General features: G+C 37.1%; 1 protein-coding gene across 1 annotated transcript; it reads right to left on the reverse strand.

Moving 5' to 3' along the window:
* Positions 1–3,879: 3,879 nt before the first annotated feature.
* Positions 3,880–19,058, reverse strand: LOC150079732 (uncharacterized). The gene is made up of 6 exons (XM_090383200.1): positions 18,293–19,058; positions 17,910–18,185; positions 17,217–17,549; positions 5,039–5,381; positions 4,566–4,996; positions 3,880–4,433 (listed from the first exon to the last, which is right to left on the reverse strand). The coding sequence occupies exons 1-6, from the start codon at positions 19,056–19,058 to the stop codon at positions 3,880–3,882; spliced, it is 2,703 nt and encodes a 900-aa protein (XP_090239326.1).
* Positions 19,059–24,801: the final 5,743 nt, after the last annotated feature.

Raw genomic sequence — 24,801 nt, forward strand, 5'->3', positions numbered from 1 at the left:
TTCCAAGCAGAAGGAAAAACACCTTTGGAATAAGAAAGTGAAAAAATGCGGCAAAGAATATTAATAAGATCAGGTACACAGGTTTTGAGAACATGTGGAGAAATACCATCAGGATCTGGAGCTTTCTTAGCATCAAGATTCGTCAAAGTCCTTCTGACATCCTTTTGATGGAAGACCATAGGAGGCATTCAGTGGATCGTGTTGGGAATGGTGGGAGTTGTTTTACCAAGATCATTAATATATGAGTTGGAAGAAAAATGGGGTGCTAGCAGGTAAGCTTTATCCTTGGCTGAAGTGACAACAGAACCACCTGGTTTTGACAAAGGTTGAGCAGAGATGGGCAAAAGTTGCGGCCAATAGCTTTGGCAACAGACCAGAATATTCGGCTACCTTTAGGACAAGAAGCAAGTTTTCTACTTTTAGCCTGTTCAAACTCTGTTTGGACTGATTAATAATTGCCTTACAATTGTTGCGAGCTTTGGTGTAGGCATCAGTGGCGGATTTGCGCACAGGCGGACGAGGCGCGCGCCTGGGGCCTCTTAAATCGAGGGGGGCCTCAAATTTCAGGTCTTAAAAAAAATCATTTCACCTTAAATTTTTACACTCATCTTTATTACCGTTACTGAATAAAACTATAATTTAAGATGAGAAGTTAGTAAACTCTTATGCGAATATCCCTACATATTATATGAAATATCTATGCGAACTAAATGAATCTGAATTAGAACACATATTATCATTAATGCTTAAATTAAACACTCAGTTTTTTCCTAGTGGAGGTAATTCCGCGAGTGAAGAACCCTGTGACGATATTGCTCAAGAAACGATATTAGATTTGTTCGCGGAGGCAGTTCAAAACTATTCGCAACTAATTGGGAACAAATAAGCAAGCGCAGTAGTCTTTTAAAGCCTCTGAAATCACTACTGCGCTGTCTCACATGTAACGAAGCATCGTCTGTTTTAATAGCTTTCAGAAATAACATTTTATTCACGAATCTGTTAGAAATTACTAGAGTGCGGTTGGTGTTTTAATGTACAGTAGGAGTATTTTCGTTTCGTTATCAAGTTAGTATCTTTAATATCTTATCTATTGTTTATGTATTTATCAAAACTGAATTGTTTGACGAGGCGTGACATTTATAGCGAGTCATAATTGGGAATTAATTTTTAATTCCCAATTAATAAAATATGTATGAAAGAATTGCTCAACCATAATGATTAAAACCGCAACACCAAATCTAGAGCGCGAGCTATAGTAAAAACGTGCGCGTAGAATGCACACTGTAGTGGTACCGAAAATATTTAGGGGGGGGGGGGCCTCAAAACTGAATTTCGCCTGGGGCCACTCAAGTGCTAAATCCGCTACTGCCACCATTAATATTTATAGAAAACAGTAAATCAACCTAAAAGCAATACGTAGAAAACTGCCATATGTTACTCTATGGGAATATAAACGAAAAGAGAGTTAAAAAATCGAAAATGTTATGTTACCGTAAGAAATAATTAAAAATCAAATAAAAACAATTAAAAATTAAGGAAAAAATTGCAAAACGATATTCCTTTCTGAAGCTGACAAGGGTTTTCAACCGTGTGTAGTGATCACATTAATGAAAATTGCCAAACAGGGGTGGGGAGCATGGAACATAAATAGGGATTATTTGTGGATCTTTAAGAATAGAGCAAACATTAAGTTCGTACTTCTCGTTCAGCACTATCAGAATTAGCCTTTCACGCCATTAACGAAAAACATTTGTTTTTTAATGAGGCTAAAATACTTACTCTTCAAAGTAAACACGCGACTATTAATTGCAGAAAGCGTAGAAATTAAATTACACGAAAATTCTGTTAATGTTCTCCAGCCAAATCTCATCTTCGATTCGTAGTCTTTTACGCGCATGCCCGAAGACAAATCAATCCTATTTAAGTTCCATGCTGTCCCCTATTCGTTAATTTTCATTCCTGTGATCACAACATACGGTCGAAAAACGTCAGCTTCAGGAAGGAAAATCGTTTTACAATTTTCTCCTTAATTTTATTTTTTTTCTTAATTCATAATTGCGTTAAATTGATTTTTAATGATTTCTTACTGTAAGGTATGATTTTCGAATTTTAATTGTTTTCGTTTTAATTTCTGGAGAGTATCATACTGAAGTGTTCTACGTATCATATTGAGGTGAACTTCTCTTATAAAGATTGATATCAACGTAGAACGTATTGAGCATCACAGCTCTGGTTCATGCATTCATTTTCACACTGGATTTTATTGTAATTGAGATGTTACACACATAACAATTTTAATCATACAATTTCAACTGGTAGAAAATCCAAAGTGTTCGTTTATTCTAAGGAAATCTTACCTGTTTTTATGAGTGTCCTTTCTGTTCTTAACAATGAGTATCAAGTGAAGGATTTCTCTCTTGAATGCCCACTACTATCGTTTGACATATATTTCTCAGCAGTCTCCACTGGACATAACGATGAATGGTATTCTCCAGTATAAACTGAAAGATCTCTTAGGAGAGTTCCATTTCTTGAAAAAAATTTATGAAAAATTGGACAGGTGAAAGGGTTTTTCTCATTAGGAATCCACACATGGGTTGTTAGTTCTATTTATCATGCAATTTTTTCACAAGGTTCAGAACTGCAGGATCCGATAATTAAGAATTGCTACAGAAATTGGTTCTTTTAATGAACGCTTCATATTTGAAATTTTATTATCGATATGTACAATGATGTCACCATTTCTTTGTTGAAACGTGTTAACACGTGTGACTCGAAAACCAATAGCTAAAAGGCTATTGTTTTTGAGTTTTCACAAACACCGATGGTATCTTCTCATAGATTGGAAGGTTTTGCTCAGAATGAACTTGGAAATGACTTATCAGACTCTCTTTTTGAGGAAACATACTAGGATAGGTTAAATATCTAAGATATTTCTCATAATTAAGTATTCTCAGATTATTTTCGAAGTGCCTTTCTTTGAGAACTTTTTTACGCAGATTAGACAAATGAAACGCTTTTTTTTTTCCCCCATTATGGCCCCTCAAAATGTATTTGAGGATATTAATCAATGAGTAGTTCTCGCTTGTTAGAGAGCAGAAACATCTTTCTTCAATAGGAATTCTGAGTAGGTCTTTGAGGTTTTGTGTCCATGATGACGTATTACAGGTTTGTCAGCTGAACGGGTTTTTAGAACGTATAAATGATGAGATGGTTTTGGAGTAGACCTATTCTGGAAAAACGTTTTCCAACAGGTTGTGCAGCTGAAAGAATTTTACAATATGAATTGTGAGATGGATTTTAATATATCGTGTCAGTGAGAATTCAAAGTTTATGCAACTGAAAGTTTGTTCTCCAATATCTGAGTTGGTCTTTGCATTATTGTCTGTGACAAATTCTCACAGGCTGGACAGCAGAAATGTGTTTATTCATTAAGAATCATTAGGTGTGAAATTCTCACATATAGGAAAGCAGAAAAGTTTACTCCACTATAATTTGCGAGCTGTGTTGTAAGGTGTCCTCAATGTGAGAAATTTTCATATGCTGGACAGCTGAAGAGTTTTCCGAAGTCTTAACTCTGAAATGGGTTCGGAGGCGTTCTCTCTCTCTCTCTCTCTCTCTCTCTCTCTCTCTCTCTCTCTCTCTCTCTCTCTCTCTCTTTCTTTCTCAGAATTTCTTCTCACAGCAGAAAGGCTTGATTCGACTATGCATTGTGGTCCTTTCTTTGAGAAATTCTTACAGGTTGGAGAGTTGAAAGCATTTTCTCCAGTATGAATTCTGAGATGGTTTTGTAGTTCTGCTGTTTAAACGAACTATTACAGGTTGTGGAGCTGAAAGACTTTGTCTACTATGATTACTGTGGTGTGCTGCAAGAGCTCCTCACTGTGAGAATTTCTCCTCACTGGTTGGAATGTTTTTTCCACTATGAATTCTGAGATGCCTCGAAAGGTTTCCACTCTGTGAGAACTTCTTCTCACAGGTTGGGCAACTAAATGGTTTTTCTCCAGTATGAACTTTGAGATGTTCTTGGAGGTGTACTCTTATTGAGAACTTTTTCTCACAGGTTGGACAGCTGAAAGGTTTTTCTCCTGTATGAATTCTAAGGTGGTATTGGAGGTGATTTTTCAGCGAGAACATCTGCCGACAGGTTGGACAGCTGAAAGGCTTTTCTCCAGTATGAACTTTGAGATGGGCGTGGAGGTGTTCTCTCCTGGAGAACTTCTTCTCACAGGTTGGGCAACAAAAAGGTTTTTCTCCAGTATGAATTCTCAGATGGGTTTGGAAGCCTATTCTCGTTGAGAACTTTTTCTCACAGACATTACAGATGAAAGCTTTTTCTGTGCCATGAAATCTGAGGTGCGTTTTTAGGGTTGATCTGTATGGGAACCTCTGTCCGCAAGTTGGACAGTTGAAAGGTTTTTCTCCAGTATGAACTCTGCAATGGGTTTTCAGTTCTTGTCTCCTTGCGAACTTCTTCTCACAGGTTGGACAGCTGAAAGCCTTTTCTCCACTATGAATAATGAGGTGTATTGTGAGATTTTGTTTCTGTGAAAATTTCTTCTCACAGAATGGACAGCTGAAAGGTTTTTGTCCAGTATGAAGTCTGCGGTGTTTTGCGAGGTCTCCGCTATCTGTGAACTTCTTCTCACAGGTCGGACAGCTGAACGCTTTTTCTCCAGTATGGATTCTGAGGTGTTTTGTGAGGTTTCCTCTCTGTGAGAACTTCTTCTCACAGGTTGGACAACTGAAAGGTTTATCTCCAGTATGAACTCTTAGATGGGTTTTGAGGTGTTCTCTCCTTGAGAACTTCTTCTCACAGGTTGGACAGCAGAAACGCTTTTCTCCAGAATGAATTTTGAGATGGTTTTGGAGGTATCCACTCCTTGAGAACTGCTTCTCACAGGTTGGACAGTTGAAAGGTTTTTCTCCACTATGAATTGTGAGATGACCGTTCAGGCTGCTTTTACCTGACAACTTCTTCTGACATGTTGGACAGCTGAAAGGTTTTTCTCCAGTATGAATTCTGAGATGATATTGCATTGCGTGTTTACTTGAGAACTTCTTGTCACAGTTTACACAACTGAAAGGCTTTTCTCCAGTATGAATTCTGATATGGCCTCTGAGGTTCGCTAACTGGGAGAACTTCTTCTGACAGGTTGGACACGTGAAAGGTTTTTCTCCCGTATGAATTCTGAGGTGACATTGCAAGATCGTTTTACATGAGAACTTTTTCTCACAGTTTGGGCAACTGAAAGGCTTTTCTCCAGTATGAATTCTGACATGGCCTCTGAGGCTCGCTGACTGGGTGAACTGCTTCTGACATGTTGGACACGTGAAAGGTTTTTCTCCATTATGAATCCTGAAATGTTTTCTGAGTTTACCTGCCTTTTGCAAACTTCTCTTCCAGGTTGGGCAGGTGGACGGTTCCTTCTGAAATTCATCCTCAGGTGATTTTTTGGGCATTTTTCTTTGTGAAAACTTATTGGTTGAAGAGCCAAACTGTTTTTCCCACCTATGAATTCTGAGATATGGTATGGTATCTCGTTTGCAAGTGAGCAATATTTCACAGGATTTGGACACCTGAAATGTTTTTCTGCAAAGTGACCTTTGAGATAACTTTTAAGGCTTCCTCTTACTGAGAATTACTAAGACTTGTTGGTCAGGTGAAAATCTCATGAATGTATTATCTGAACGACGAGAATTTCTTCCACGTAAGCTCATAAATGAAACATATTTCCTTATGGTCTGTATTTGATGAGTTAATGCTTTTTTCCGATCACAATCATTATGATGTAATTTAATTATAATCTGATGGTACTATGACTTATAAAGTTTCTTATTTCTTTTGGGCAATATTTCTCTTTGATACTACGCACAATATTTCATTTATTTTTCTTGTTAAGTTCTTCAGTTGTGCCAATGTGCAGAAAAAATCTTCATACAAACCTTGTTAGAATTAGCGAAGCAGATTCTAACCATATAGTTTCCGGTTTGCCATTTCAATTATATCGAGTTTTTCGATTATCAGAAATTTTCAATCGTTTAAATATTTTCGAAATGAATCCGTTAAAACTGATAATTCAGCAGTGATTCAAGTTCTTATGATATTTATTTCTTTCCATTAAGAACGCTCACCTTAACTCTGTTTTCTATTCATATGTTCCCTAAAATAAACGGTAAAAAGTCATAAATACCATGTTCAGTAATCAAATATATACTCAGTGTCCAAAAATTTTGAAACCTTTTTACAATACATAGGTAGAGTTACCCTTTTCTCGAAATACTGTCCGTAAACCTTGTCAGCTGCTGTACTGTGGTTGACATAATACTGCGGTTGACATGCCCATTCCAACAATTCTAGACATCCCCAATTGGATTCAGATCTGAAAGATTAAGCAACCAGAGTAGATGTTTAATATACCGGTAATGTCCCTCGGACTATTCAGTTATAATATTTGCAATGTGCATAGCTGTGCAATTGCACTAAAACAATTCATTGCAATAATGTTAAAAGTGAAGCAATACAGGATGAATTTCGTCAGATACGAGAAAAAAAAAAAGATATTTATTGCAGGTAACCTGACCATCTGAACATGCCCAGATCGAAGCAACAGAATATAACGAATATTATAGTATACATATCTCCATTCTTTCAGTGCTGGACAATTAAGTCTGGATGCACGGATATACGAGGCTCACGCCATCGTTTCACACTAACACTCGTTCAAAAAAATGTTTGATTTTTGATTGTTATACCACACGATCTTTTTTTTTTTTTTTACTATTCGACAGTTCAGTCTTGGCATTGGTAGCACTGCTCAATTAATTTTTTTTTATCCCATTTTAAATACAGCATGGGCTTTTGTGTGAGCACAAAATTGAAAAATCCCACACTTCTCAAATTCTTGTGCATAGTTCCTTGGAAATCGGCATTTCTTTGCCCAAATTGAATTTTTCAGTAATTCGTAACCAACTGGACTCTACTGTGAAGCACAATTGGAATTAAACTTCTGTGGCCGCATCCTTAAAGTATCGACTTTCCGCTGTATTCCTTCGTTTTAGAGCTGCATTTTTATTTTTTCATCCAATCTTTGCACGCTTTTGATATAACTTCTTCTAACACGCTAGTGATTTACATTTTCGAAAATTCCACTCCTGCAAATCGCTCTCCAAAAACAACTTTCTGAAAATTGAAAGAACCTGTCTTGCTGATGACTGGATTGAGTAAGAAACTACAGGAAATCTTACAGTATTTACCAGATAATGAGGAACTTTTGTTCACATGAGAGCAAATGCAAAAGGTTTCTAATATTTTGGCTACTGAGTGAAAATTCTTTGGGTTACTTTTAAAATGGATAACACAATATATTATTTTTTCTATATTTAAAAGAGATTTCGTTCAAATTTGTTTCAACGTTTTCATAACTATTCTGTATTCATGCAACCACAATAATAAACTAATAAACAGAAATACAGAAGTGATCTTACCAATGACTTCAGACAGATTACAATAAAATCTCTTAAACGTATTCATTAACTCAAAAAATTTTGTGGCCTGTCAGGGCATTATTAGTGTGGGCATCGTTTTGATATCAACTTTAAAGTCAGGCCTTACTCTTCACAGAAGAAGAACAAAATAATTAAAATAAAAAGAAAAAGGCAAACACAACAAGATTTCGATTTCATAAGAGAAATTCGAAGATATTCTGCGTATAACGCAGTAAGAGACAAGACATATTACACTGAAACTTTCACTGTGCAATATGAAAGAGGGTTCCCTCCCGCAATTTATATCGTTTTATTGATGATATCCTGAGATACTAATTGGAAAATTTAAGGTTTAAATGAAAACTTGCATTTAAACGAGATAAAGACCATTGGCAGAAGAAAACATCTCCTGGCTCTTTCTGCGATACTCATAATTTTAGAAACTAAAGAAGGATTTAGCAGGATTCATCACAATGGTGAGATGGAAAGAGTGAAGCAATGGTGGTAACAGTAATAAGTTTTGCAACAATCAGATAATTTTGCAAGAATCACAGATCAGATAAATAACAAAAACCACTTTTTGAAATAAACAAACCAAGTTGACTCACCTTGGTATAAAAGATTTGATGATTATTATACAAATGTTCGTGTTCATAAATATACACAAATAGCCAATAGATTAACAAAACTGCTTTTATTAAATCTGCATTGAAAACATCATGACTGCCTTTATAATAGTGGTAATATCTTCGTCTTTCTAATGGTACCCACCACACAAACTCGCTAAGCCGCTGGCAAACTCAATGGCAAATTCAAATTCTAAATTTGCCAATAAATTTGCCAATAAACCCAATTCTGGAAATGTTCAATGGGATTCATATATGACAGCGATCGTAGTATCTGGAAGTCACTTTCGTGCTCGGAAAAAAACAAAACTCGAACAGTATTGGTAACGTGGTACAGCGGATTATTCTGCTGGAACGCATCTGTGCCATTTGGATAGAGAGGTGTACCTGATAAGTCACAACAGACGATAGATTTTGGCATTCAAAGTGACGTCTGAGGATATTCCTGTTCAAGTGAATTACCAGGAAAACATTCCCTCAATATTTTGCCAAATATTGCCGTTAGTTACTTGTGTGATATTGCTTGTCTCTGTTTCACCAGAATACCCTAAAAGGACAGACTTTATGGAATATCTGGTTCCTGGCTAACACAACGCTGTCACCCCTCTCACTAGTGGACGAACATGCTGCTTGGCAAATATATAGGTACACTTCATTCACGTAGATGGTAATTCGATGTCACTATGGATAAACCTAGTGAGTTAACTGACTTCGGAAGAGGGATGATAGCGGCTGACTGACGTATTGATCGTGTATCGCGGTGGTGGCACAGAAATGGCACTACCCCTGTTCGAAATCAACGCCAACTTCAACGAGGTCGGTTCCAGAAACGTCTCCACCAAGACATTCAGATGATCATTAGCTGCAATAGGTTATCGGAGCTGCTGTGCCACCAGAATCCCATTGCTAAAACGAAGACACAGGACGATATATCTTAACTGGGGGAAAGGGCACTGCACCTTGGAACCGGGTCTCCTAGTCCGACAAGTCCTGCTCCCAGTTAATTCGAGGGGACTGGAGGATGCGTATGTGGAGGAAACTGCGCGATGCTCTGCACCCGTCATGTGAACAATGAACTGTTCAGGCAGGTAGACGGGCGGTAATGACTGGGGATTTGTTCAATTGCCACATATTGGGAACTCTGAGACGTCCAGACGCATCTCTAAGTGGTCCAGAATTCCTGGTTGTTTTGTTTTTTTTTTTATCACAAGGCATTTTAAATAGAAATCATAAAAATGAAGACAAATTGTCAACAAATTAAGATCTCAATTTTATAATAGACATTCCAAGGTAACTTCATATAATTCAGTTCGAGTGAAAACATTGAAAATTGTTGATTTTCTGCTTTATGTAAAACAGAGGAAACATTGAAATTCCAACAGAATTTCTCGTTGTAATAAAATTTGAACTGTGTCGTTTGATTAAATTTACAAATTCTTTTATTGCTCCTGTCATCAAGGGAGTACCGTGGGTACAAATGCCAACACACGATCTCCATAATACACCACACATTTGCAAATAATTATTCATTTCTTTGAAAATATCTTGGCATGTTGTTATTTCGGTTCATTATAACAACAAAAGATTAATAATTATATCGTTTTCGATAAACTTGACAAATGCTATTATTTGGTTTTTCAGGCTAATGTGTATGGAATTATCTACTTGCAATGCAAACAGCAGCTCAAGATTATTAATATTTCGAACAAATTATCATTGAGTATCATTTTTTATACCTGCTAATTGTCTGTTCGAAAGTGGTACTGCCATTATTTCTTTTTTTTCCAGCTTCCTCTTCCCAAAATACATTTCACGATTGCCATCATCCTGGTAAAACCAGACTTTTTGCAATCAGGTAAGATTTTTTTTTCTTTGCCACCAGTTCGGCTACTAAACAGCTGGCTTCTTGCGCTTAATCAGATATTTTAGCCATATTATAAAATTCTGTACCTTGTTTTCTAATAGAAGCCTAAAGTCTTTTAAAATATTCCATGCTTTTGACGATAAATTGGTGTTTCATAGAAAAATGATGCTGCAATTTACTCGGCACCATTGATTCATTCGACAATTTTAAACCACATGCCACACATAAAGGTGGAACACAATCTTGGGGAATCATCATCGTATTTACGACAACACATTTTCTTCTTTTTTGATGTTGATGATTGTTCATTTTTGTTTTTATAATTTTCTCCAAGCTCTTTTGATTTCTCTTCTTCTGATTTCCTTTCGCTAAAAATTTATCTATCTCTAATAATTTCTAAAAAAATTAAAGTTACTTCTAGAATGTACTATTACAGTTCATTGAAAAAACACCTGTTCTATGCGAATTAACTGGATGTGACGTTTTAGAGATATAAAAACACAAAGGAAAGTTCTTACTATGCTACTTACAAGTTGCACTTATAGAACTGCAGGGTGCCGGGAGAGTTTCTCAAATGATAAGGATGGCTGAATAAAGGTGAAGAGATCTACTACTACGAATGAAAAGGTGAATAAGGTTAAAGGTGAACAGTTGTAGTAGTAGGAATCAAAACGTGACATTACATTGGTCGTAGGAAGGGGCTGGGATCGGTGCAACGAAAATAAACGATTTTTTTAAATTAATTTTTATTATAAAACTTGGATTTATCATTATTTTTTTTTTATTTGAGTAATAAACTCTATTTTTAACTTCTTGCTCTACCTTGTGTTCGACCTGAAGATGTATTTAAATATATTTTGGCCATTCGACTAGACATCTGGCTAGTTTTTGACTTAAGATGATACTTCTTGCATTTTATGAGTGCATTTTATAACCTGTTAGAAATTGTATTAGGCTTAGAAATATTGTTGATTGTTCTGTAGATAATTCTGTCTAGTTACATAGTTACTCTGCTATAACCACATGGTGTTAAACGGCGGCTAATGGGGAAAACCCTAATGGGGGTCTGTCAATCAACAAACGAAAATGAATGTAGCTTTGTTCCGTTTCTCCTCTTCCACAGAACTCTTCTTTCCTCCGTTCAAGTCTTCTCACCTCGATTCCACTTTTGCTCTCTGTCCCCCTCTCCAAAGAGCCCGCCTTTTCTTTACGACTCCTTAACTCTCACATTTTGGAGAGCCTTGGCATTCTGTTGGGTCCTCAGGATAGGACTCGGGTCTCTATTACTTGTATAACAAATAAAGGTCAGAGGGTAAAGGGCTGGTCACATAATCTACTCCTCTTCATTCTATACCTTCACAATTCCTGTGCGACACAGAATTCAGAGCGGGTTCAGATCGTATTTTCCCCTCACCCACGTTGCCTCCGAGGGCCAAAAGAGGTGCAACGTGATAACTATACGGGTTGCAACACTTATATAACAAATCGTCTATTGCTACATTATTTAGATATCTACCTCTTACTTGATGTAGAATTGTTCCGCTGCTTCGTTGGACGCATTAAATTCCACTGCCCCCCCCCTCTGGCCTTGGAGTTATTATTTTAAGAAATAGTTACAAACAAGGTTTGTTATGAGTTAGGTTACAAAATTGTATTAATTTTCCAAACATATGCTTCTTTTTATCAGTATGGGTAAGTATATATGTGTGTTGTGATGGTTGTTGTTTGCCGGCCCTGGAGTCTTAGCAGCCGGGAGGCAGGGAGCAAGCTACCTGCGTCCCGACTTCCGTCCCCAGCCACGTGGAGGCGCTCCAGGAACTATCTAAATTACACTTAGTGGGATTCCAACAAGTGGAATCCCGGTTATAATAAATAAGGAATAGGGAGAATAAAATAGGAGAAAAGAGAGCAAAACACTCTCTCAGGAAAAAGAAGAAAATGGAAAATCTAACAAGCGAGAGAGCTTGAAGAGGTAAAATTTTGAAGCCTGAAGGCTTGTAATTTTGAAAGAAGGATTCCCCTAGCCGGGAAGGAAGCCCAACTTGCACCGACAAGGGGAAAAAGAAAAGTCTCAAGGAAAGAACATAGTTAATGTACAAGTGGCTATTAGATAGCCACTTAAAAAATAAATTAAGATAAATAATAAATACTTATGTCACCGATATGAAACATAGCAGTAAACATATTAACAAATTACACTGCATAAGCAGAGAGTAAAATATACAATATTTACAAAATAAGTAATTAAAATCTTGGCTGAAAAACTAATCAACCAAGAAATTAATAGAAATAGTCAACCAGAAGAAATGCAGAAACATATATACAAAACACAAAGAGACAAACAGAACTCACCCAAGGCAAAGATATGCCAAAGGCAAAACCAATAAATACTGTACAAATAAATTAGTTAACCGAATCAAAAGCAATTCTAAATTTAAATCTAAGTATAACAAATTAATGAATATGCAGAGAAAACGTCTCTGCACAAGTAATCTAATCTATAAACATATGTACATAACCAGCTGCGAAAAACAAAACTTGTTTCAAATAACAAGACACGTAGAATTAACAATAATGCATAGGTAAGCAAAAAAAAAAAAAAAAAAAAAAAAATCAACCTGCAGGGCTGAACAAAAGCTAAAACTATACATTTCCAATGCAACTGGCAGTAGAAAAGAAAATAATGGCGAGACTGGAGGAGGAGAACGACGCCTCCAACCAGTCAGCCAACAAAGCAATTGGATCTGAGAGGGCGGGGAGAGGTCCATCCCACCCCTCAGAACCAAAACCCATTTACAACTAAAAATGCTAGACCAAGAACTATATGGTACTAGCAAAAAACCAACTGAGTGCAGCTGCAATCAGGCAGGAAAGAAAATACAACAAATAATCAGCCCCGCAGGAAAAGAAAATTAAATCAAAACACAAGCAGCAAGAGAAGCAGCCAGCAGTAAAACAGCCTAGAGAGGAAAATCATTTCACTCAACCAGAACAGCCAACTGAAGGTTGGATCTGAGGGAGCAGAGAGAGGTCCATCCCACTCCTCAGAGCCAAACAGACAACGCAAGAAGAGAAAAACTGTCTCTTCAACATAATAATGAGCTAACTACACAAGTAAGGTACAATATGAACATTTAAGATTAACAACTGCTGATTCAAAAACACAATAAAATCGGTTACTCGCAATTTTGAGAGCAAACAGCAAATCAAACAAAAGCACCATGATATTAACAAGATAATTACAGTATTTACAAAATACATACAATTTAACACAGAAAATCATTTCAGGCAACCCGGACGGAGTTCGAAGTGGGAGAGGGGTGGTCCATCTCTCCCACTCGGCCAGACGAAACCGGAAACAAGTCTCCAGAAAAAGATGCAAAAACTCTGCGTCCAAAACACAAGACAATTTAGGCAAGGAAGAAACTCCTCTCAAAAAAAAAAAAAAAAAAAAAAATCAATACAGTAATATATATAAATATTAAGAACAAATAACGAAATCAAGGGTTATTCCTTGATAAAGCCGCACTTCTCCGGAAGACACTATTAGCAAAAGAAGAGAAGGCAGAAAGAGAGTCCGCCGATCCAACCAGGCGCCAAAATTCATCTAAATTATATACATTTGTACAGATAGACAATTGTTGTCTTAAGTCCACATATAAATTACAATGTAGGACAATATGTTCAACCGTCTCCTGAGAGCCACAAGAGCAGAGAGGGGAGGGGACGAGTCCAAATCTATATAAACGAGAATTAATTCCATGTCCCGTGATTAACAAAGTGGGAAATAACCCAAGTTGGAGCCAATTAAAATTTTTATCTTTAATAAAAACACGAAGTAAAAAGGAAGGAGGAGGAAGAGAAAAAAGGAAGGAGGAGGAAGAGAAAAAAGGCGTCAACTGCGAACACTATTTTCTTCGCTTTAAACGTTTGAGTTAACGCAATACTTATGCTGAACCAGCCAAAAGAAACATTTCTGAATTACCCTGAGAGAGATGGAAATCACCAATAAAGCAAAAAAAAAAAAAAAAAAAAGGAGAGAATTGTGATATCCAGCTCAGGACCCTGGGTTTGCCAAGCCCATACTCACCAGGTGTGAGACCTAGGGTCTTCTTTGGCTTCCACTAAACTTTTGCGTCTTAAGTGTTTTGTAAAAGAAATGAAAGTGAGATGAAAAAGAAAAAAAAAAGCGAGACAAAAAGTGTTAGGTGACTAAAAAAGTTTGGGAAACGTTGCCCTAATCAGTTCCATAAGCTCTGAATCAACTGAAATATTTTGAACGGCTTGGCATAATTCCTCTCTTGTATTGTAGAGCATTTTCTAAATTGATGAAGACAAAGAAGGTATTGTTATTCTTTGATTTTCTTTTTCATGCTAGCCTAGAGAAAAACGGCATTGCGTTAATTCAAACGTTTAAAGCGAAGGAAATACAGTGTTCGCAGTTGACGCCTTTTACCCACACCTTTTAACTATCCTTCTCAATAATGCTCCTTCTGTTTTTTCGTTTTTTTTTTTTTTTTTTTTGTTCTCCGTCAAGCGATGCCTTACAGAGAGAACCGTGGACAGCTTGGCTCACCTCCCAGCGGTGGTGGCGGACAACGTGCAGTTCCACTTGGGGCTCAGCAGCCAAGAAGCCAGATCAGAATCCGACACAAAACTACACATACAACACTTTGCTGGCTTTTATAGAAGTTCTGTATTAATCACAAGGGTACTGATGGCGCCTGAACCAAACACTATGCCACAACACACAGAATTGGCTCGGCATGTCCCTTTGAACTTAAATTTAATCGAATTGTATACCCATTAAATTTAAGTTCAAATTTAAGAATCAAGTCATTATAAGTGTTTTTTTTTTAGAGATGAATCATTAATTAACCTAACTGCCCTCTTCTGAATGGAATCAAGAAGCCTGAGAGAGGTTTTGGGGGCACCACCCCAGATGTGGGAACAATATTCCTCATTAAGTTCGTACTTCTCGTTCAGCATTATCAGAATTAGCCTTTCACGCCATTAACGAAAATCATTTTTTTTTTTTTTTAACGAGACCAAAATGCATAATGTTCAAGGTAATTATACGCGACTGTTAATTGCAGAAAGCGTAGAAATTAAATTACACGAAAATTCTGTTAATGTTCGCCGACCATATATCATCTCCGATTCGTGGTTTTTACGCGCATGCGTGAAGACAAATCAATCCTATTTAAGTTCCATGTTTTCCCCTATTCGGCAATTTTAATTCCAGTGATCGCAACATACGATCGAAAAACATTGTCAGCTTCAGGTAGGAAAATCGTTTTGCAATTTCCTCCTTAAATTAATTTTTTCTTAATTCTTAATTGCGTTAAATTGATTTTTAATTGCGTTCATTTGATTTTTAATGATTTCTTACTGTGAGGTAAGATTTTCGATTTTTTAACTGTTTTAATTTCTGAAGAGTATCATACGTAGAACACTTCCGTATATTAAGGTAAACTTCTCTTATTCTTTTATAAAGATTGATATCAACGTAGAACGCATTGAACATCACAGCACTGGTTCATACATTCCTTTTCCCAAAAGATATTGTCATTCAGATTTTAACCGCATAACAATTTCAACTGGTAGGAAATCTAAACAGTTCGTTTTTTCTAAAGAATTCTTACCTGTTCCAACAGCTAAAAGGTTTTTCCTTCGAACGCATGATGTGCTGTTTTCATGAGTGTCCTTTCTGTTCTTCTTAGCAATGAATACCAAGTGAACGATTTCTCTCTTGTATGCACACTGCGATCGTTTGAGATATATTTCTCAGCACTCTCCATTGGACGTAACGATGAATCGTATTCTCCAGAATAAACTGAAAGATCTCTTACGAGAGGTCCATTTCTTGAAAACATTTTATGAAAAATTGGACAGGTGAAAGGAATTTTCTCATTAATAATCCACACACGGGTTGTTAGTTCTATTTATCACGCAATTTCTTCACAAGGTCCAGAACTTGTAGGATCTGATAATTAAGAATTGCTACAGAAATTTCTTTTAATGAAAGCTTCACATTTGAAATTTTATTATCGATATGTACAATGACGTGACCTTCATTTCTTTGTTCAAACGTGCTAAGACGTGTGACTCGAAAACCAATAGATACAAGGCTATTGGTTTTAAGTTTTCTCAAACACTGATGGTTTCTGAGTTTTCCTCAATCTGAAATCATCTTCTCGTAGATTGTATAGCTGAAAAGGTTTGCTCAGAATGAACTTGGAAATGCCTTATCAAACTTTCTTTTTGAGGAAACGTGCCAGGTCAGGTGAAATATCTAAGATATTTCTCATAATTAAGTATTCTCAGAATAGAAAAATGAAAGGCTCTTTTTTTTTCCATTATGCCTCCTCAAAATGTATTTGAGGATTTTAATCAATGAGTAGTTCTCAATTGTTAGACAGCGGAAACATTTTTCTTCAATAGGAATTCTGAGTAGATCTTTGAGGATTTGTGTCCATGAGGACATATTACAGGTTTCTCAGCTAAACGGATTTTTTTGCGGTATAAATTATGAAATGGTTTTGGAGTAAACATATTCTGGAAAAACGTTTTCCCACAGGTTGTACAGCTGAAAGAATTTTACAATATCACTTGTGAGATGGATTTTAAGGTATCGTGACAGTGAGAACTCAAAAGTTTATGCAGCTGAAAGGTGGTTCCCAGTATCTGAGTTGGTCTTTGCATTACTGTCTGTGAGAAATTCTCAGAGGTTGGACAGCAGAAATTTGTATATTCATTAAGAATCATTAGGTGTCTTTTAAGGGTTCCTGTCCTTGTGAACTTCTCACAGATAGGAGAGCCGAATAGTTTACTCCACTATAGCTGTGTTGTAAGGTGTACTCAATGTAAGAAATTTTCACATATTAGACAGCTGAAAGAGTTTTCTGAAGTCTTCACTCTGAAATTGGTCGCAGGCGTTCTCTCTCTCTCTCTCTCTCTCTCTCTCTCTCTCTCTCTCTCTCTCTCTCTCTCTCTCTCTCTCAGAATTTCTGCTAATAGGAGATTGGAAAACTGAAAGCATTTCCTCCAGCATGAATTCTGAGATGGTTTTGTAGTTCTGCTGTCCACCCGAAAGCTTACAGATTATGCAGCTGAAAGATTTTGTCTACAATGAATATTGAGGTGTGCTGCAAGACTCTTCTCTGTGACAATTTCTTCTCACTAGTTGGAACGCTCTTTTCCACTATGAATTCTGAGATGCGTTGCAAGGTTTCCACTCTGTGAGAACTTCTTCTTGCAGGTTGGGCAACTAAACGGTTTTTCCCCACTATGAACTCTGAGATGGGTTCGGAGATGTACCTTCACTGAGAACTTTTTCTCACAGGTTGGACAGCTGAAAGGTTTCTCTCCTGTATGAATTCTAAGGTGGTATTCGAGGCGACTTTTCAGCGAGAACTTCTTCCGACAGGTTGGGCAGCTGAAAGGTTTTTCTCCAGTATGAAGTGTGAGATGGTCTTGGAGGAGACGTTTGCTTGAGAACTTTTTCTCACACGTTGGGCAACAAAAAGGTTTTTCTCCAGTATGAATTCCCAAATGGGTTTGGAAGCGATCTCTCCTTAAGAACTTCTTCTCACATGTTGGGCAACAAAAAGGTTTTTCTCCAGTATGAATTCTCAGATGGGATTGGAGGCCTACTCTCGTATAGAACTTTTTTTCGCAGACATTACAGCTGAAAGCTTTTTCTGTGACACGAATTCTGAGGTGTGTTTCTAGGGTTGATCTGTATGAGAACCTCATTCCACAAGTTGGACAGTTGAAAGGTTTTTCTCCAGTATGAACCCTGCGATGGTTTTTCAGTTCTTGTTTCCTTGAGAACTTCTTCTCACAGGTTGGACAGCTGAAAGCCTTTTCTCCACTATGAATAATGAGGTGCCCTGTGAGGTTTTGTCTCCGTGGAAACTTCTTCTCACAGATTGGACAGATGAAAGATTTTTCTCCACTATGAATTCTGCGGTGTTTTGCGAGAGATCCGCCATCTGTGAACTTCTTCTCACAGGTCGGACAGCTGAACGGTTTTTCTCCAGTATGAATTCTAAGGTGTATTGTGAGGTTTCCTCTCTGTGAGAACTTCTTCTCACAAGTTGGACAGCTGAAAGGTTTATCTCCAGTATGAACTCTGAGATGGGTTTTGAGGTGTTCTCTCCTTGAGAATTTCTTCTCACAAGTTGTACAGCCGAAACGCTTTTCTCCAGTATGAATTTTAAGATGGTTTTGGAGGTAACAACTCCTTGAGAATTTCTTCTCACAGTTTGGACAGTTGAAAGGTTTTGTCCACTATGAATTGCGAGATGACCTTGCAGGCTGCTTTTATCTGAGAACTTCATCTGACATGTTGGACAGCTGAAAGGTTTTTCTCCAGTATGGGTTCTCAGATGATATTGCAGGGCTAGTTTTGTTGAGAACTTCTTTTCACAGGTTGGACAGCTGAAAGGCTTTTCTCCAGTATGAATTCTGACATGGGCTCTGAGGCCTGCTGACTGGGAGAACTTCTTTTGACATGTTGCACACGTGAAAGGTTTTTCTCCGGTATGAATTCTTAGGTGACATTGCAAGATCGTTTTACATGAGAACTTTTTTTCACAGATTGGACAGCTGAAAGGTTTTTCTCCAGTATGAATTCTGAGATGATATTGCAGGTCATTTTTACGTGTGAACTTCTTTTCACAGTTTGGACAGCTGAAAGGCTTTTCTCCAGTATGATTTCTCACATGGGCTCTGAGGTTCGCTGACTGGGAGAACTTCTTCTGACATGTTGGACATGTGAAAGGTTTTTCTCCGGTATGAATTCTCAGATGACATTGTAGGCCGGTTTTACATGAGAACTTTTTCTCACAGTTTGGACAGCTGAAAGGCTTTTTTCCAGTATGAATTCTGACATGGCGTGTGAGATTCGATGACTGTGAGAACTTCTTTTGACATTTTGTACAGCTGAAAGGTTTTTCTCCATCATGAATCCTGAAATGTTTTCTGAGTTTCTCGGTCTTTTGCAAACTTCTCTTCCAGGTTGGGCAGATGAACGGTTTGTCCTTAAATTCATCATCAGGTGATTTTTTCGACATTTTTCTTTGTGAAAACTTATTGGTTGAAGAGCCAAACTGTTTTTTTCCCACTATGAACTCGGAGATATACTATGGTATCTTGTTTACACGTGAGTAATGTTTAATGGAATTTGGACACCTGAAGTGTTTTTCTGCAATGTGACGTTTAAGATAACTTTTAAGGCTTCCTCTTACTGAGAATTAGTAAGCACTGGTTGGTCAGGTAAAAATCTCATGAATGTGTTATCTGAACTATGAGATTTTCTTCCACATGAGCTCACATGAATTCCACATAAATAAAAAATAAATTTTCTGTTTATACTCCGGCACGACAACCAAGTCAGTAGAGTTTACAATAAATCGTCAATACAAATATTTATCGTATTTAGTAGTCACGGGTTTGAACCCCGGTCCACTCAAGGAACGCGTGCTATGCACTCTCGCTCCTGACCACTGGGCTACGTCAGGCCTTAAAAAATTGCTTTATTTTTTATTAAGATGGTTATTTCATTATTATTAATTGATAATAATGATGATTATTTCAAATTTACGATTTTACTAGTTTGATGCTTCCATTAAATAAATAATAAATTTTCTGTTTATACTCCGGGACGACCAAACGGTCAGAGGAGTTCACAAATAGACAGAATACAAGAAACAGCACCGTATTCAGTAGTCACGGGCTTGAACCCCGGTCACTCAAGGCACGTGTACTTATGCACCAGCGCGCCTGACCATTAGGCTACGGCGGCCTACCAAATGAATGTGTTATCTGAACTATGAGATTTTCTTCCACATGAGCTCACAAATGAAACATCTTTCCTTAAGGTCTGTATTTGATGTGTTAAGGCCTTTTTTTCCGATCACAATTATTATGAAGTAATTTAATTATAATCTAATTGTAGTATGACTTATAAAGTTTTTTTTTTTATTTCTTTTCTGCAATATTCCTGTTGGATTCTACACACAATATTTCATTTATTTTTCCTGTTAAGTCATGCAGTTGTGCCAATGTGCAAAAAAAGATCTTCATACAAATCTTGTTAGAATTAGCAAAGCAGATTCTCAGCATGTAGTTTCCCGTTTGCCATTTCAAATTATATCGAGTTCTCGATTAGCAGAAATTTTCAATGTTTTAAATTTTTTCCAACTGAATCCTTTAAAACTGATAATTCAGTAGATTCAAATTCTTTTGATATTTAGTTCTTTCCATTAAGAGTGCTCACGTTTACTCTGTTTCCTAATCGTATGTCACATGTTCCCTAAAATAAACGGTAAAAAGTCATGAATACCATGATCAGTAATCAAATATATACTCAGTGTCCAAAAATTTTGAAACCGTTATACAATACTTAGTTAGAGTCACCTTTTTCTCGAAATACTGTCCGTAAACCTTGTGCCAAATATTGCACTAAATGTTTATGGACATATACCAGTAGATTTGCCCATTCTTCCATTAGGATATTTGGCAGCTGCTGTACTGTGGTTGACGTAATACTGTGAAGTTGACGTGCCCATTCCAACAATTCTAGACATCCTCAATTGGATTCAGATCTGAAAAATTAAGAAGCCAGAGTACATGTTTAAAATACCGGTAATGTCCCTCGGACTATTCAGTTATAATATTTGCACTGTGCATTGCTGTGCAATTGCACTAAAAGAATTCATTGCAATAATGTTAAAAGTGAAGCAATGCAGGATGAAGTTCGTGAGATTCGACAAAAAAAAAAAAGAAGATATTTATTGCAGATAACCTGACCATCTGAACTTCTAAGGGCATGACTTGTGACAGTTCGAAGCAACAGAATATAAGAATATTATAGTCTATCCCCATTCTTTGAGTGGTGGACAATTAAGTCTGGATGCTCGGATATACGAGGCACACGCCATCGTTTCACACTAACATTGTTTAAAAAAAAATTAAATTTCCCTCGTTATACCACACCATCTTTTTTTTTTTTTTTTTTTTTTTTTGACAATTGGACAGTTCAGTCTTTGCGTTGGTGGCACTGCTCAAGTAAAATATTTGTTTCAATTTTTAAATATTGCATGGGCTTTTCTGTGAACACAAAACTAAAAAATCTCTCAAATTTCTCAAATCCCTTTGCATAGTTCATTGGAAATCGGCATTTCTTTGCCCAAATTGAATTTTTCAGTAATTAGCAACCAACTAGACTCTATTGCGATGCACAATTGGTATTAAACTTCTGTGGCTGCATCCTTAAAGTATCGACTTTCCGCTGTATTCGTTCATTTTATTGCTGCATTTTCCTTTTTTCTTCCAATCTTTGCACTCTTTTGACATAACTTCTTCGCTAGTGATTTACTTTTTCGCAAATTCCACTCCTGCTAATTGCGCTTCAAGGAAAACTTTCTGAAAGTTGAAAGAGCCTGTCTTGCTCATGACTGGATTGAGTAAGAAACTCCAGGAAAGCTTACAGTATTTACAAGATAGTACGGAACTTTTGGTCATATCATGTGGAAATTTATAATCTCCTAACTTAAGTTCGACATGTATTGAGAGCAAATGCAAAAGGTTTCTAATATTTTGGCCACTGAGTGAAAATTATTTGCGTTACTTTTAAAACGGATAACACAGCACATTATTTTTATATATTTAAAAGAATTTTCGTTTAAATTTGTTTCAACGTTCTCATAACGTGGTCTGTACTCATGCAACCACATAAATAAACTGATAAACAAGAAATACACAGTTCTCTCTTACGTTTTCCAGAAATTTTAATCTAGGCCTGCTGTGTAGATTCATGGTGCTGTGAACACTTATTAATGTACAGAAACGATCTTACCAATGACTTCCGGCAGTGTTACATTAAATCTCTTAAATGAATTGATTAACTCAAAGTATTTTGTAGCCTGTCGGGGTATTATTGGTGTGGTCTTCGTTTTGATATCAAGAAAGCATAAGATGGAAAAACGAAGAATCTATTTTTTTGTTGTCAGCTTAGGAGTCAGGGCTTACCGTTCACAGAAGAAGGACGAAATAATTAAAATATAAAGAAAAAGGCAAACACAACACGATTTCGATTTCATACGAGAAATTCGAAGATATTCTCTCATAATTATGCAGTCTCTGAAAAAAAATAATAATAACAATTCTTGATATTCTGGATTCACTAACAGACCAGACATTAAATAATAAACTGAAAATTTCTTTCTCTATTGAAGATGAAAGAGGGTTCCCTTCCTCAATTTATATCGCGGATTATCGATGGCCGAGGATTGAAATTCTTAATTTGGCAATAAACGTAATCCGGGGAATGTTCAATGGGATTCATATTGTAAGCTTAAGGCTTATTTTAAAAAAATAAATAAATAAAATTAAAAAAAGCACTCTGGGAACGAACGCTTATACATGCAGTAAGAGTAGTTTTAAGTTACTATGGAAATTCACGAGTGAGTCCATGATACGCGAAATTACGGAGAATATTTCAACTTACCAGAGGAGAGGTCAGTCAATTTCAGGGTATGCCGGGAAACATAGCGGATATATAAGGACCGGTTTCAAAATCCTATGGTTAAGTAATATCGTTATAGAAGTCGGGAAGTTATACAGGTGGTGTTAATGGAGGAGGAGGAAGAAAGGAAGAGGAAGAGGAAGATGAAAGAAGAGGAAGAGGAAGAAGAGGAAAGAACAGGAAAGAAGAGGAAGAGGAAGAAGAGGAAGAGGAAGAAAAAGGAAGAAGAAGTAGTAGTTCTGGAGGGTAGTCTTGGCTTAGTAAGCATGGTCCTGGAATTATTGGAGATAGAAGTTAGTCAGGAAGGGGCGAGATTTTGCTGGATTTCGGAAAAGAAAATTTGCCAGCTAAAGAAAAGGGGTTATTCGGAGTCAACTAAGTTAAAAGCAGCCAAGAGGAGTCGATTTGGGTCGAAGGGAATTTCGGAATTAAAAGCCGGATATTAGATGTGGAAGTCGTCACAGAAAGTGCGGGAAGGTCAAGGAGCTGATCCTAAAACACTGAGAAGTAAAACTTATTGTAAGTACTGTTTTGTGTTATTGTTTCTAGTCATCCTAAATGGAAAGGAAAAGCATTCTGAAATTGTAAGTTCGATTAATTTGTCTAGCTTAAGAAATAGCTGGAATAACAAGTTGAAGGTTAGAAAGGAACTTTTAGTTAGTTTAGAAAAGAGGTATACTGAATGATATAAAGATTTTAAAAGAGGTATAAAGATTTTGTTCATAAATCTTTGTATGTATCTAAGTCAATTTTCTATAATTAAACATGTTAAATTTGTCCTGTGTGTTGTTCATTGCCTCACTCAGATTCTAGCTAAGAATAATAGTAATCCTGAAATTTTCTGAAGCAATCAGTGGCCCAAAAGGATAACAAGACTTACCTATTAAAGTAGGCATTCGCCCAAAAATTAACGTAAGAAGGGAACAAAATAAGAAAACCGGGCGCATAAAATTGGTGAGCCGAAACAAGGGAGAAGAGCGCCTCTTAAAATTAAAGAGGGTGCTTACAATTGGCGAGAAAGCTACTACAATATCTAGTAGCAACCGTAGCATCTGGCAGTCACTTCCGTGCACGGAAAAAAATCAAATCTCGAACAGTATTGATAACAGGGCACGGCGGATTATTCAACTGGAACGCATCTGTGCAATTTGGATAGAGGTGTACCTGAGAAAACAGAAAAGACGTTAGATTTTAGCATTGAAAGTGAAGTCTGAGGATATGCGTATTCGAGTGGATTACTAGGGAAATATTCTCTCAATATTTTGCAAAATATTGCCGCTGGTTACCTGTTTGATACTGCTTATCTGTTTCACCAAAATACCCTACAAGGACGGAATATCTGGTTCCTGGCTAACACAACGCTGTCACCCCTCTCACTAGTGGATGAACACGCTGCTTGGCAAGTATATAGGTACACTTCATTCACGTAGACGGTATTTCGATGTCACTAGGGATAAATCTAGTGGGTTAACCCACTTCGAAAGAGGGATGATAGCGTCCGACTGACGTATTTATCGCGGAGGTGGTACAGAAATTGCATTATCCCTGTTCGAAATCAACGCCAACTTCAATGAGGTCGGTGCCAGAAACGTCTCCACCAAGACATTCAGATGATCATTAGCTGTTGTCCCACCAGAATCCCATTGCTAATGCCAAAACACAGGACTCTACACCTTAACTGGATGAAAGAACATCGGCACTGCACCTTGGAGGTGGGTCTCCTGGTCTGACGAGTCCTGTTCCCAGTTATTTCGAGCGGACGGAAGGACGCGTATCTGGAGGAAACCGCACGAAGCTCTGCACCCGTCATGTGAACAATGAAATGTTCAGGCAGGTGGACGGTCGGTAATGTGGGATGTGTTCAACTGCCACACGTTAGGACCTCTGATACGTCTGCACGCATCTGTACATGGTCCAGAATTCCTGGGTGTTTTTTTATCATTCTTGTATGATCCGTGTATTTTATCAGTGTTAACCTGTTATAAATTGTATATAGACCTACAATAGAGCAAAGAGTGCAGCATTTTCTGGGACTCAACACCATTAACTAAATCTTGAATTTAATAAAAACAGCAATAAACGTTTCTATTGAACTCCTAAATTTTTAAAACGATGCGAATAGGACAATAATACGTTATTGAGAGATTTCGTTGAACTGAATAACGTAGTGTAGAAGAAAATAATATTCTCATCAAATAGTGGCCTTACTTTTCAAAAATATACATAAATTCCCACACCATACGTCAGACATCTTGCTCGCATTTCTCGACAAAAATCTATGCATCTGG

The sequence above is a fragment of the Mastigoproctus giganteus genome, chromosome 10 (assembly GCF_048544385.1).
Source record: "Mastigoproctus giganteus isolate SK-2022 chromosome 10, ASM4854438v1, whole genome shotgun sequence".
NCBI lineage: Eukaryota > Metazoa > Arthropoda > Arachnida > Uropygi > Thelyphonidae > Mastigoproctus > Mastigoproctus giganteus.